General features: G+C 46.0%; 1 protein-coding gene across 9 annotated transcripts in view; it reads right to left on the bottom strand.

The window, feature by feature from the left end:
* Nucleotides 1-213: 213 nt before the first annotated feature.
* The window catches only part of SEC31A (SEC31 homolog A, COPII coat complex component), a 40,836-nt gene continuing 26,629 nt past the window's right edge, over nt 214-14,420 (bottom strand). For 2 of the 9 annotated variants that reach the window (XM_029960277.1, XM_029960289.1), the window contains 8 exons: nt 13,852-13,981; nt 12,482-12,838; nt 9,000-9,047; nt 7,456-7,514; nt 5,135-5,383; nt 4,613-4,732; nt 1,700-1,771; nt 214-825 (listed from right to left, as the gene is read on the bottom strand). In XM_029960277.1, coding sequence (XP_029816137.1) covers nt 646-825; nt 1,700-1,771; nt 4,613-4,732; nt 5,135-5,383; nt 7,456-7,514; nt 9,000-9,047; nt 12,482-12,838; nt 13,852-13,981 — 1,215 coding nt within the window. In that variant the 3' untranslated portion in view covers nt 214-645. The remainder of the gene's footprint in view (nt 826-1,699; nt 1,772-4,612; nt 4,733-5,134; nt 5,384-7,455; nt 7,515-8,999; nt 9,048-12,481; nt 12,839-13,851; nt 13,982-14,420) is intronic. The other 7 variants (XM_029960286.1, XM_029960292.1, XM_029960290.1 and 4 more) reach the window with 4 other exon arrangements.

The following is a 14,420-nucleotide window of genomic DNA, read 5'->3' as shown; positions in this document are numbered from 1 at the left end:
AGGACACAACAGAAAGCCACCTCACTGTACTCCAGGTTCAAAGTCTCTACATTGCACTTCATGAAGACACATTTTAATAAATTTACATTTATTGAAAATATCACATTAGCCTTTATTTTGCTCGTTTGCCCCAGTGCACAATTAAGCTATTTAACATGTAAGTTGTAATAACAGGACTGCAAGCAGCTTCATAAAATGAAAGACCAAATACACTTATGACATGATCAGACTGTTTTTTAATCCGGTGGATAAGGAACAGCGGGGTGGAAGGGAATAATTTGTTTTAGGGTCCGATACACAATCTATCTTGTTGTTTTACCACATACATCTGTTATTAAAAGCCACTGTTTAGCAGCGTAACATGCACCTAAAAATTGACAATATGGGACATCATCCATTAAATATACTATTTGTAGAGGAGAATCATTAGGGAACGGGAAAAAGATTAAAATAAAAAGAAAAGCACCAGGGCTCCAGAGCCCTTCTAGAGCAAAGTATTCTGCAGGGAGAGTGTAATGCCACTTGTCAGCGCTCTACCGCGACATGCTGTGAGGACGAGCATTTGGTCCCTTTCCTGCATGTTTGCTGTAGAAATGCACTTCTTTGGAAAAGCAACCGTCAAGGCTTTGCAAGTGCAGGGCTACTTCACACCCCCAGCTTGTTGGCCTGGGTGAGGACAACTTTCAGGACTGGCATGAAAGCAGAGGTCTCGCTGAAGTTGCTGGTGCTGACGATGTGTGTGTGGATGTTCAGTCCTTCCTGGTAGTTGCGGGTCTCGATGCTCTTCACCATGTTGTGCAAACCGCTGATGATGGCTGGGGAGAGCTGCAAGGAAGCCAGGCAAGGCAGGTCAGCAGAAAGAAAAAACAGCACCTACACTAGTGCTAGGAAAACAGAAATTCCAAGTGTCAGGCTTGGCCCTCAGGAAGGTGAAGCAATTAAGTTCCTTTCTTTAGAGATAGCCATCTTCAGAGCTGCATCACACTGGGAACAGTCACTGGGAAGTCTAACAGCAGACTTCAACCAGATCATACCTTCTCTGCAGCACTGCAAGCCTTCACTGCCAGCCCCTGGGTGCAATTCCCTGGGGTGGGAGACCTGCTGTGACAGACTGTGGCACTGTGAAAAACCTACTGGGCTTTTATGCCTTTGGGGTAAAGTTAATTGCTCAGCAAACACGGCCTGACAATAACAGGATTAGATCACTCTAATCCTAAAGTACTAAGACATCTAAGCACAGTCCTTTATTCTGCCAAAGCCTCCTGGAAGGCTTTGGAAAAATTACCAGATCTTCAGAAGTAGTTGCACATCTGCCTTCCAGTGAAGTCAGTGAGCCTCCAACATCTAAGTCCCCCGGGTTCTTTTTTAACCCCGGGATGTGTCTCACTTCCTGCTGGGAGCAGAGAAACAGTGCCTGCTGCAAGGAGCTCTGCTCTTTGGATCAGCACAGTCTCTGCACAGCACCATAACACTCACGACATGACCCCAAAACACTGTGAAGTCCGCACAGGCATTTGGGGCCAAGCACACTACCTCACTGTTTTCCAAGAAGTCCATGTAAACATCCAATAAGTGGATTTGAAGCACACTTCCAAAGAAAGAACAAGCACCTGCCACATATTGCAGAGGGGCCCACACCAGCAATGAAGTCATGGGCAATGTTTGACTGGGGGGTGGGGGAAAGTAAAACAGAACTTACTGTCTGTTCCCTAAGTTTGTCATAAAGAAACTCCAGGCGTTTGTTTGCATCATCCAGTTTCCTCTTGGTTTGCTGCAAGAGAAATAAAAACATTAAAACACAGTGATTTTAAGAACACCATACCAATCTGATATCACTGTGACGAGATCCATGTGACACATCAAATTCCTTCCTCAACAGCATTTTCCTAACACATCATTTGAATTCTTTGTTCTGTACTTTTCTCCCCAGATTTTGCTAGGAACGACCACGTGATATATGGCTGTAGTTCTCCATATGTAACTGCCCTAGTTTGCTACAGAGAACAGTAAATCATAGAGGTGCACCCCAAAAGCCACTGGTCATTTGCAAAACCCACTGGTTTAGCTGATACAAAAGTGACAGAATTCTGAGCTGCAGCACATTTTTCTGTGGTTCACTGGCAAAGCATTATAACTGGATAAAATTCTTACTGGAATCATGTATCCAGCAATGTCAATGAGAGCTTAAGGGCACATGCAGATACTCAAGTCTAAGTAAGTGCAACTCAGTCATCATTTATGGCAAATCCTAATTATATTTTTCCTCATGTGACTAGTAAAGCTGGGAGTTTGTCTGTAAGTTTTTAGTATCAACAGAAAAACTAAAAGCTTTAACCAAAATGTCCTTATAGATCCTTTGTGCTTCCATGACTTTTACAGAATAATCCACCCACTGATGTACCTGGAATTACTTTGCCACCAAAGGTTCTTAAAATAACCCCAGTATATTCCACCTGCAGCAGCAGCTGCTGAAGAAATGCATTTTTATTCACCTTTTTTTTTTTAAAACCAACATCCACAGAAATTGTACATTTTAATCCAGAGTAATAAAACAGTGATAAAGCATCAGGGTTACAATTGCAGGAGCACAAGAAAGCTGGTGGCCAACAGTGGCAGAAATGCTATCAGTGCACAAGAGTAATAGAACTTCCTCCTAAATCAGCATGCATATCAATCCATCTTCACTTAGGATAGTGCCGTTTTCCCTGGCAACTGGAAACATTTCTCTGGATTAAATATTGTCCAGAGAGAAAATAAAGTCTATGAGAATGCTCTGGCTCAAGGGTGAACACAGGCTGATGGCCGCCTGCTGTGCTAGAAATTAGGGGAAGCTGTTCAGATGGCAGAGGACATAAAGGAGAACACGGCACATGGATCTCAGGCTACATGTGGAAGACTCCTCAGCACCAGTTATGCTGTCAAGGAACTGAGATAGGTACCCCAGGAGGAGCAGATAAACTGGCTGGTTCTTTTGGACTGGCAAACTCTCAGATACATGACTTCAGAGCATTTGTTTCAAAACCTGCAAACAGGAGAACACTCTATTTTCATTTTACAGATGGTCAAATAGGACAAAGAAGAATAAATTGTGTCTAGCAAACAACAGGACATCTCTCCAGCCAAAGAAATGAGGTGGAAGCGCAAACTGGTTGTCCTCCTCACTCTCTGCTTCCTGTTGCCATTTTCCCCTTTAGAATGTAAGGAGCAGTGCCTGCATTTGCTCTGACAATAACTGATGTGTACACCCAGGGTGGCGTCTCATCTCCCTGTACTTAAATACTTGCTCTGCCTAAGAAAATCAGAGAGACTTAACAAGAAGCAAGCAAAACGTGTTGGCAGAGCAGAAAAGCAATCCCTGGGTGCAGATGTAAGCAGAATGCTTTTGCCTTCTTTGTCTGGGAGAAGGGGCACTCAGAGGAAGAGAAAGTCAAAGATTGTGCAGTATACGCTATATACATATATGTACTCTAAGCTTTAAAGAAAGGGTTTTGAGCAATTGAATGAACCTTGAGGTCTGTCCTATGGCCTCAAAAAGCTTCTGCAAAAGGAGTGTGTGGGTGAGCCCACCCTGAAACTGCTGGACCGAGACACACAGGGGAAAGGAGGAGTACATACATGCAAATGCCAAGTCAAAACTACAGAGACAGCTGAAACCGTAGAGCAGGCAGAAGGCAGAAGTGACACCAAATGCCCAATATACCCCCACAGCCACTGCCACAGAGCCCTCAGACAGCTCAGCTCCCAGTCTCCAGAACAGGAGCACAAGTCTGTGCTGCTAAAGCAAGCACATTTAGTGCACAAAGCCCTCTGCACACCACCAGTACCATCTTTTAGCATGTGGCAGGCACGAGCTGAACAGTCAGCATCTGAGCTTTGGAGTGACATGTTATTTACTGACCACCAGAAATAAATGAGAAGCTCTGAGAGGGATGGCTCATTTACAAAGTGCTGGCTGGCACAGGAAATGTTTTTCCTATCCAGCTCCAGTGGTTGTGTTAAAGCTGTTAACCTTCCACTTCTCTGCTAGTCTTTTTTTCCTTTTGAAATGAGTTTGTTATCAGAAATCACAAATCACAGATCAAAATCTGAGGCATGTACTCACGTATGTGAGCCTTGGCCCAGACCTGGCATAATACCAGCTGCTTCCTGCTCTGAATTATAAGAAACAGCTAAGCAAATGTACAGGGCATGCCTCCACAGGGATCACTTGACAGAAAGACCAACAGCTCTCCCTCTGAAGGTTTCAGAATTTTTAATTTTTGTAACCATCAACATCATAACGTTAACTGTAACCAATTCCAACCCTCCTTCCTTGAAGAGAGCAATATAGGGGGCTGCAATGGGTTAATTCCCTGCTCATAAATAGCTCATCATCAGGCTCTGCCCATGCTGAGGGCTGTAAGGACCAGAGTCAAAGTGCTCGGGCAGCTGGACTGTGCTTTGACCTCAGATGTCCACACCCTGTGTGCATATGGCTTTCCCACATGTTGCTTGTGGCTGCTCAAAGCAGCCTTTAGAGGGACTGAAGGAGAGGCTGAGAGGTACCTGTGCTACAGGTACCAGCATGTTCACCCACACACGGGGGTACTCTGGGAATACCACAGTGACCTACCGGGTCGGAGGCAGACAGCAGGCACCTCTGGATAAGAGCTTCAAACGTTGTCTTAAGAATAAGGTGCTCCTCAGGGATGGGCTTCTTGGTAATCTTCTCTGTTGGCAGTGCCTGCACGTGCTGAGAAACAGAGAACAGGTGAGGCTTTTCCAGGTCACTGTACCCACACGTTGTTTTTGACTAAACCAAGCGGCATCATTAGTTAGCTTGGCACAATTCCTGTTTCTTCCCTGTGGGTGTGTGGAGGTGACATTATCAGCACCTGCTGTTGCTCCCTCTGGGAAGGTGTGAAGCTGCAGAAGGAAGCAGGTTGTTGGCCCATACTGACTATAGCATTAACTGCAAAAAGGTGGGATCCAGGTGGAGATTACAGCAGCACGATGCCAGCATGGCACAAAGTTAGTGACTAAAAACTCCACAGAGTACACTTTGCAGGTACAGGAAATGCCTGGCCAACAGGATCCCGGCCTGCCAGGCTCTGCTGATGGACAAACCAAAGCCATGCAGTGGCAGGGCTGTTACCTGGATGGTGTTGCCGATTGGGGCCCCGGGGGCCCCCTCCGTGCTGGGTTTGGAAGCAGCAGGTGGCAGGGAAGCAGGTGGGTAGCCACCCTGCAGCAGTGGCCCAGCCGGCAGGTGTGGAGGCTGGAAGGTGGGGGCACCGGTGGGAGGTGCTGGAGCTGGAGCCTGCTGCATCTGAGACTGCGGATCCGCCAGCGGGTTCATGATGGGGGAGGTGATGGGAACCGGGGGCAGGAAGTTATCAGGGACCTGGGGAAAAAAAAAAAACAAACAAAACCAAACCCAACAAACAGTGCATTTACGCTGTTGTGGCTGCTGCAGGCAGAGCACAATGCCTAGCTCTTACAGAATTCCCACCCCACGGTAATTGAGAGCTCTGGATATACAAATAACAGGATTTCACTCCGCCTAAACAAACCCATTCCTCTGGCTGCACAGTAATAAGTGCCTTGAGCCATCCCAGCCTGCCCCTGGCCACAAGAACTGGGTGCAGCCATCTCAAGATCAGAGCTACTCTCCCTCTGCCAAGGGCACAAATCAGAGGTTTGGCAGACCAGCACTATTAGAAGAGAAAACTAACCCACACCTACATCTATTCTTACTATTGGGTCGTTATATTTAGATTTTTGTGTCTCACTTCCAAGGGTGTATTTTTGTCCATGCAGTACATAGGTCACAGCTAGCAACATGCTCCAATAAAGCTTCTGAAAGCCTTTCAAGCTTCTGGCACACAGGTTTGTGCTAAGACAGATTATGGGTGCATTTCAGATTCATCCCTAAGCATCTGCCAGTCTTTACACAGGGGGTTTTTCAGAGACATTTGGTAGAGGGAAGAAACAACAAAATGAGCTACTGGCCTCTGCTATGCATCATACAGGAATCCAAACAAAAGAAAGGGCTTCCATGGGAATGTGCACATTTCTTGAGGTGTGCATGGAAAAAAGGAAAGATTACAGAACCCTGAACGAGTGATACTAGAATTAAGTGAGTGGTTTGGGACAGCAAAAAAAAATATTCCCAATCCAGTACCAAAGTCAGTTATAAATGCAATGAATCACAGCAATAAACTTTTGAGTGGTGAATAAGTTCTTAGTTAGGAAGAAAACAGTTGAAAATTATGGCTTGAAATGCCAGACGTTTCTATTTTATAACAGTCCATGTGGTGAGTCATCTTATAATATCCTAAACCACCCCTCAGACAGTGGACAGAAGGGAAACAAACAGAAACACGACTGACAGATTCGTTAAATATCCAACAGGGAACAAGTGTGACTCCTCATTTAGAAGGGAGCCAACCCTCAAGCCTTGGCTATGGCAGGAATTGTGGCTGTGACACACACTCACACACACACACACACACACACTGCAGTAACAAAAACCCTGTTTGCAGAAGGCTGCTTCTTGAGCTCTCAGGTCCAGCAGTTACTCTCTCTGACAACTTTCTTTCTTCTCCTTCAGAGCCTGAAGCCCCAAAGGCAGCATGCAGGCTGCTGTGGGACAAACGTCCCAGCACTGGGGCAGTCAGGAGCACACAAGGCGTCCTTGATCCAGCCTCCAAAAGCTTCTTAATCTTGAGCTGCAGAGACCAAAACCCAAAGGCTAAGGCAGACTTCTGCATTCACCTTCACTCAGATCTTCCCTTGCTTGCTCTAACTCTTTTTTTTGTTCTCCCCACACTTTACATGCTCTAGACTAACTCTTGCTTCCCAAATGCACCAGGGTCAGAGAACAGTGGAAGGCACTAACTGCTGTGGAGATATCCCAGACTACAGCAGCAGCAGGGGAGGAAAAGGCTCACTCTGCTCTGTGCCAAGTGTCCCCAGTTATTCTGCCCTGCTGCAATCTAAATCCGTTTTACAAAACTACATTATCTCCATCATGAAAATTGTCTTACTCTCAACAGACCTCTCAGGGTCAGACCCTTAATCAGGATAAATTGCTTTCAGCTCCAGCAAAGTCAATAATCTATAACAATTTGCACAGCCTCATAACTTTGCCTAAGTATTGTCTCCTGCAAAATTCAGCTGCTTTACTGCAGATGAAAACATTCAGAAGCATTTCCTTTAAACCAGGATCAATGTTGTTATTAACAACCACAACTTTAGCAGAAAAACACCATCTCTTTATAGGCTTAAATATTTTGAGTGAGATAATGCATACTGGAGAGTCATAAAAGCCATTTCTGCTCATGAGGTGAAGCTTTTGTTTGCTAACCCTTCTCTTTCCCTCTCCTGCCAAGAAGTTTCCCAGGAGCAGCTTAAAATTACTGCTTTTCAAGTGACCAGCACCCAATTGTGTTGAGGCACTATTTCCTAGAGTACCTTCTTCTTCTTGGCAGCTCTGTTCAGGGTGGGAGGGTCATTCCAGCCATTCTGAGGTCCTAGGACAGAAAAAAAAACAGAGACTGTAAGTACCTTGGAGGAAGGCAGTGACGCCTTCTTGAGTTCAGCTGGGCCAGCTCCCTGCCACAGCTCTACCTTAGCAGAGCCTGCCCTCTCCTGCCCTTCCCTGAGGGCTAGAACAGCTCCTGTGCCAGCCAAGCCTCCCAACACCCCTGCCATCAGACCCTTTGGGCTCTGCACCCACTGGGCATGCTTGGGATCTTAACCAACTGTTCTCAAGTTAATAACTTAATTATTAACTTTTTCTTCTCTTGCAGAAAAATAAAAAATAATAAAAAAATCCCAAACTTTGAGCAGACATGCCCCCTGAAAAGGGCCTGCCATGCCCAAAACACAGCTCTGCTACACAGACTGTATATGTGAAGAGAGCTTATACGTGACATTTATACATGGCAGTTAAGACATGTTCCCCAGCAACACCACACAGAAAGAAGAGGTGTAAGAGGCAAACATTTCAGGCCAGATTCACCCAGCCACCTTGGAAACACAAAAGAGTCAACCCCCCAGGTTTCTCCTGCCAGCTACAGCATGTTTTTGGGAGCTTTGTATCCCAAAATCAGAGCAGAGCTGCTTGAGCAAGGTGAAAGAGATCTAGCTTTCTGCACCAAAGGCAATTTGTTTGAAACTGGAAGGAGCACAGAGGATGTCCGAGCAGACTCATTCCAAGTCTGGGGTGTTGCTCCGTACCAAACCTTGTGATCTCCCAGGCTCTGTGCAGCTGCAAGATTTGCACACCAAAGCTCACATTAGTGCATTAGAAGCAGCTCCCCATCTCATCATGGAGCACGTGTAATCAGGACCACAGCATCACATCCCGGCATTACCGCGGCCTCGCCGAGTAATCAGGATTTATTGCACAAAGCCACAAAAAGCCAACAAAACCAAATCCCTGCTCAATGGACTTTTTCACCACAGTGTTTTTCACTTAGCAGATGATGAATTCAACCTTACACAGCACAGCTTAACGTCACTGCAGAATTTGCTCCCGATGTTCTGTTAAACAAGTTCCACATCCAGAGTATGTAAAAGGGGCAAATGAAAAACAATTTAGAACCATTTTCACCTCTGCTTTCTCTTTAACCAAAGGCAGTGCCATCTCCTGGCAGCCTTGTGCCCCCAGGGCTCCTCTATTCCTCCCTATCCAGAAAACTCCAAAGTATTCAGACACAGGGAGTCTAACTGCTGCAGTGCTGATAGGGCTAACACATTAAGAAAATATCCCAGGCTGCTACCACTGTTAATTTCCTGGAATAATTTCCTTTAAAAAAGGAAAACTAGAATTTGTTTCTGTGGTTAAAAATTCCAGATATGTTGTTATTGGTTTTAATTAAGGAATTAAAAATTGATTTGATTAATTGGCAAACAGCATCACACGTAATGTTCTCTGAAGAACAGATGCATAATTGATGTCTGTTCAATTAATTTCACGTAGTGGCTGTAATTATTTTCAGGTTAGGTGGTACCTAGTTCACCTGCGAAGGGAGAGGCCTGGTCTTGAGCTGGTAGGCTTTCTGCAGATAAAATGCAAAGACAACTAAAAAAAAAGATTTTCTTCAAAAACAATAAAACAATTGGTCTGCAATTTTTGAGTAGCAAATTAGTTTCAATGAGGAGAAAAACCACCTAAACTGATTACCATGTCAATTTAGAGACAAGTCATTTGTTCAAACCACCCCGTGGAATTGCTTTTGTCCACCTTCCCCCAAAAACAAGCCTGTTGCTCTTTCCATGCAGGAAATCAGTGTTTCTAGTTCTTTTAACAAATTTTGCAGAGTTCTGGCTCATTTTCTTATCTCCGGTGTTCTCATTTTCTATTCCAGTGAAGCTGACAGACCATTACTCCCAGCAGCAATCTTCTCAACACTGTTTTACAGTTCCAGAAAGCTTTTCAAGAGATGCTGCAAGTACTTGACTTTAAGGTGGATATCCAAGTATTTTCTCAAATCAAGGCACAGTCTCAACCGCATGCAGCCCAGCAATAAAACTATGTTCACACAGCAGCTTTACACTCACACAAAATGACACGTTGCCAGCTCAGACTGAGCAATAAATCCAAATGACAAACACAGCCAATAAAGCCTTCACCATTTCAAATAGAAGAGGAACTTTGGGGATGAGATAACTCCTGTCCCTGGCGTTGGTCTGATGGGCTTACAGTTTTAGTGCAAACCCTTACTTTAGCTAAGAATTGGCCTATCACATTTTCAAACAGGATTCAAGATGCTGAAAATTAAAACTCCCTTGAAAGCAGGTTCAAAGATCGATCACAAAAAGTGAGAGAGGTTGAAAATGAAAATAAATGTGGGCTTTTCTTGCTTACTGAAGCTCCAAGCACAGCTTAACAGACTGACGTTACATGCATTTCAAAAAACTAGAAGATATTTATAGAAATGTTTCTTTAAGTGCATCTTTAAATCCAAGCCAGTTCAAAGGTCAGGTGCTTTTCAAGACTTCACATTTGAGATCTTTTTCCTTCCTCCCGTACCCCTCCCTTTAAATGAGTCACGTTTACAAAGTGAAACATGATGTTCCCAGATTAGATTATCACCACACACAAAAGCACACCACTTCAATGCCAAGATCAGCATCACTATATGCTGTGCACTAGAACACAGTGTTACAGGTGAGATCTACTTCTTGCTGCAGATTTCTGTGGTTCTGCAGGATCTCATGCCAAGGCATCCTTCACTAACCAGTGCAGCTGCTCAGAAAATACATTGGTGGTTAAGAATATTAAGCATGATCACTGTCATTTCTGCACTTAAAAAACAAGGGTTTTTTTCCTTCTTGTTTGTATGCTTTTTGAAAGGCGTAATCCAAACACTGGAAGAGAACAGAGCGTGCTCTTCAGACACCCTTTATTTTTTTTCCATAGTTCTCCAGCTGCAGGCAGCACTCGTGTGCCCACATTCATGAGCCATCCGGGCCTCAGCACCTCACCACGCCCTGGAGTCCACCTCTGCATTTCAGCCTAAGGCTGCTGTTTGCCAGAAATCAGAGATGATGCCCAAGTTCGGGTTCCTGAGCTTTTGCCACTTTATACTGGCTACCTTCTCACCACAGCTGCTGGGAAAAACATAAGCAGCATTGATAGGTCTCAGAAGGCTTTATAAAAAGCCTGGTATGAACAACTTTGAAAGGAAATCTGGCCAGGCATTATGGATAAGGACTGTTTCAATTCCTCTTTTTTAAAATGACATACGATGTGTTACACTACAGTCTATGTGGATTATGCCATTTTACAAATCAACTGGTATTGTCATTAATGTTCCTAATTTCTATTGTCCAAAGTATAGAGCTTCACCCACTCTGAGCACACCACATGGACTATGTCACTTCACTGCAAGAAACTTAAAAAGTGGTAGATCTGAAGTGCCTGCCAGTGACACAAGCTGAGTAGTAAAATGGATAAGAATGAACAATTTTTTTGTTCCCGTCATTTATCTGGAGGTACAGAAGTTATGCTGTCTGCATTATAATGTGCTGCTTAACATCCCAGGCCCAGAAACCAATACATCTTTCTCTGTCCAATTTAATAATTCCTCTGGCTTAAAGATTCAAGTTTGACATGCCCTGTAACAAGGGGCTGGGAGAGGTCACAGTACAGCATCCATAAGAACAGAGAGGGCACCAAATCTGGCTGCACTATGGAGGGAAAAGGCCTTTTCTCCCCTTGCAACTCTGGCAGCCCTACACCAGTCCTATTAACAGAGCAAAAGACCGTTTCTCCACAAAACATGAGGGCATGTGTGAAGGCAATGCCATGAGAGGTGTGAGCTGCCAGCCTGAAGGACACCAGGAACACATACTCATAGGACTCATGTTGTCAAGACAAAGGCAAAATGCCTTTTCTGCACTGCCTCACACCAACGAACTTTTAAAACAAGAGGGGGAATCACAGTGGGCTTATTAGGGCCTGTCAGCAGAGCTGTCATCTCCAAAACACTTCTCAAATCTTTCCTAATATTCCCTCCACTCCCCAGATCCGGTCCTTGACACTTCAGGTGGAGCACCTAGATGTGAAGTGTGTTTATGACCAAGTTTATCAAAGGACTGCTCATACTCCCTGCACTGTCTGATGTATGAGAAGCTGCTGTTTCACAGGCTGCTAAGTGAAGAGACAGCTTTGTTACTGCAAGCGAGGTCACTGTCCCGCAGCAAACAGTGACATCCAGGCAGTCACGAGCAGACACGGAGCCCCCACCTCAGCGAGTGCTCCCTCACCAAGCATGCTCAAACATGCTCCTACGTGCCAGCCACACACACATGCTTTTAATTGACATCCAAGAAAGACACGTAAAAGCATTTCTAAATCACTTCTGATTATCTTTTAAGGCATTCACAGCTACAGAAATTCCATCGCACTAAGTGGTTAGGAACAAAATAATGAAAGAGAGCTGATGCCACAGGAAATGCTGTTTGAATTAAATATGCTGCCAATCTCGGGCTTGAAAGGCTGCTCAAAAACCAGGGGCACAGGGACAAATCACATTTGCAAAATCATTGTGGGAGGAGAATTGGGATCATCTTGTCTGTGGCTATTAGGAAGAAGTTGCTCATTTTTGTATTCTACTCTCCAGCCACAGAGCAGATTTTGACACCAGCCTCACAAGGTTAAAGCTGTGCAACTATCCATCCATGGCATATGACAGCCTCATAACAAGACTGCTGTAGCCTCCTGTCTTGGGCAAGACAAAAAGCTCTGTGACTGTGGCAAGGTCTGACTCGCAAGAGAAAGATGACTGCTCACTCTGCGGCAGCGCAGTCGTGCCACTGCCAGAGGCACAGGGATGATGATGTGCTTTAGAAATGCTTTGAACCGATCTCTAAGCAAAAGCAACCTTTGTACAGAGCATTCACAAGGAAAAGGTGCATACTGAACTGAGTGAGTAAAGACCAAAACCCTCTCCCCCCTCCCTGCCTGCCCCCCTGTCCAAGCGCAGACCTGTTCTCTGGGATGCAGGAAGGTCACTGGTTGCAGGCAGAGTACCTGTTGGTCCAGTAGGTAATGCATAAGCCACAGAAGTTGCTGGAGGTCCTGGCCTGCCATGCTGAAAGGATGTGCCAGAAGGAGGAACAGGGAAGGAAGAGACAGGATTCAAGCTTGTCGGGGAGGGCTGAGGCTGCCCGGGGTACAGCGGAGAGGGCATGGGGTGGGCAGGGGCAGAGGGCAGGTAGGGAGGGGCGGTGTTAGGGGCAGGGTTCGGGTAAGAGGCTGAAGCAGGGACAGCGATAGGCTGCTGAGGCTGATAGAGAGCTGGTCCCCCTGTTCCAGAGGAGTACTGCTGTGTGGCCTGATAAGCTACAAACAGGGAGAGAAAACAGTCAGTCAGTGAGTTCATAACAGAGGAGCAAGTTTCATCTGTCTCTGCTTCCTTCTTCACCTCACTCTCTTCATGCCCCTAACCCCTCAAACCACTTACCTGCCCAGCCAAATCCTGGCTCCCACAACTCTGCCTGCACTTGTAGGACTGCTTAAAACCCCAGCCTGCAACTGGGAGCAGGGAGGCACAGAAAGGACTGCCTTGGCTGTAAGGACTCTTGTTCTCCCACACACAGTCTCTGGCCCAGAGCCACTGTGTCACCTGGGGTGGGGCTGGGGCACATGGACACTGCTGTTCTTCTGGACCACTGCAATCCTCACAGTGTCTCTCAGGGAAGGGAAAGCCCTGTCCTAGGTTTGCACAAAGGGAAGTCCTAGGCCAAGGAAATGAACAACACTCTGGAAGTGAGTGTAAGCTCACAACCTTTCACTGCAGGCCCTGCAGCCTAATTTCACTACCTGTCCTGCTCATCTATGCTCATTTTTCCTCTCTCACATCTGTACTTTTAATCCCTGCCTCGAGTGTCAGTGCTCTGCCCCCCCACCTTCCTCACTCAACTCTAGTACTGCCCTCATTTCCTCATCCCCTTTCCCATCTTCACGGAGTCACAACAAGAAAGGATGGACCAGCTGCACACAGATGAGTTGTGTCCCTCTTTGTGCTGCTTTTCCAGGTCTCAGGTTTTGGACTTTCTGACCCCAGCACACCCTTGGGAAGGGTCAGTTGAGGAGTGAGTCTAAGCTGTGGGTAGACGCCCTCTCAGCAGAGGAGACAGTGTTTGACTGTAGAGGGTGTTTAATGTCTGAACCCCACCATGAAATGACAACCTCAGGATGTCGCCTCAAGAGTCTCTTTCCCCACCCCCACAAGAAATGTAGGACAGTCTTGGTCTGAACATTCCCAACCACAGGCAAGGGACTGGTTATCCCCAACTAAATGTGGCTGGCCCACCTGGGTGGGAGGGAGAGAGGGGGAAGCCGCTGTTACTCACTCTGTGGGTACGTCGGCCGTGTCCCTGCTTGTGAGTACATGCTGTAATTGGAAGATGTGCCTTGCTGCGGCGGCATGTTGGGGTTAACAGCACCTGGCATGATAAACCCTGGAGGAGGTGGGTTGTCTCCCTGTAGCAAAAAGATTTCAGGAAAAATAGTTGGGAGAGACAGGATTTAGTCAGCAACGTTAATGCAGCGCCGAAGCAAAACTGCAACAAAATGATCAACCACGTTCCCTGGAAGAGCCACCAGCACAGAGGCAAAGGCCTCCAACCAGCCCAGTGCCTTAGGGTGCCCAGTCTAACACTGAAAGCACAGCCTGTATGTGCAGTGATTTCAGCAGCAAGCAGAGCAGCACACACCTTCCTGCACAAGGAAGAGGTCCCTGCTAGTGCTGCCTGTTATTCAGGCAGTCTGAGAGCACCCTGCCATCTTTCAACTAAGCAAACATTAACCCTGAAGCTCCTGATTTTCATGGAAAGGGGGGAAAGGAAAAATATCATCAAACTTCAAATATTCCAGTGTGAGGCAAGGGGTGGGGAGGCTCAGATCACACTGAGCTCCCAGT

This window comes from Manacus vitellinus, unplaced genomic scaffold, assembly GCF_001715985.3.
Source record: "Manacus vitellinus isolate BGI_N305 unplaced genomic scaffold, ASM171598v3 scaffold_0_pilon, whole genome shotgun sequence".
NCBI classification, from domain to species: domain Eukaryota; kingdom Metazoa; phylum Chordata; class Aves; order Passeriformes; family Pipridae; genus Manacus; species Manacus vitellinus.
The sequence above is the reverse complement of the archived record's forward strand: the minus strand, read 5'-3'. Positions and strand labels throughout refer to the sequence as shown.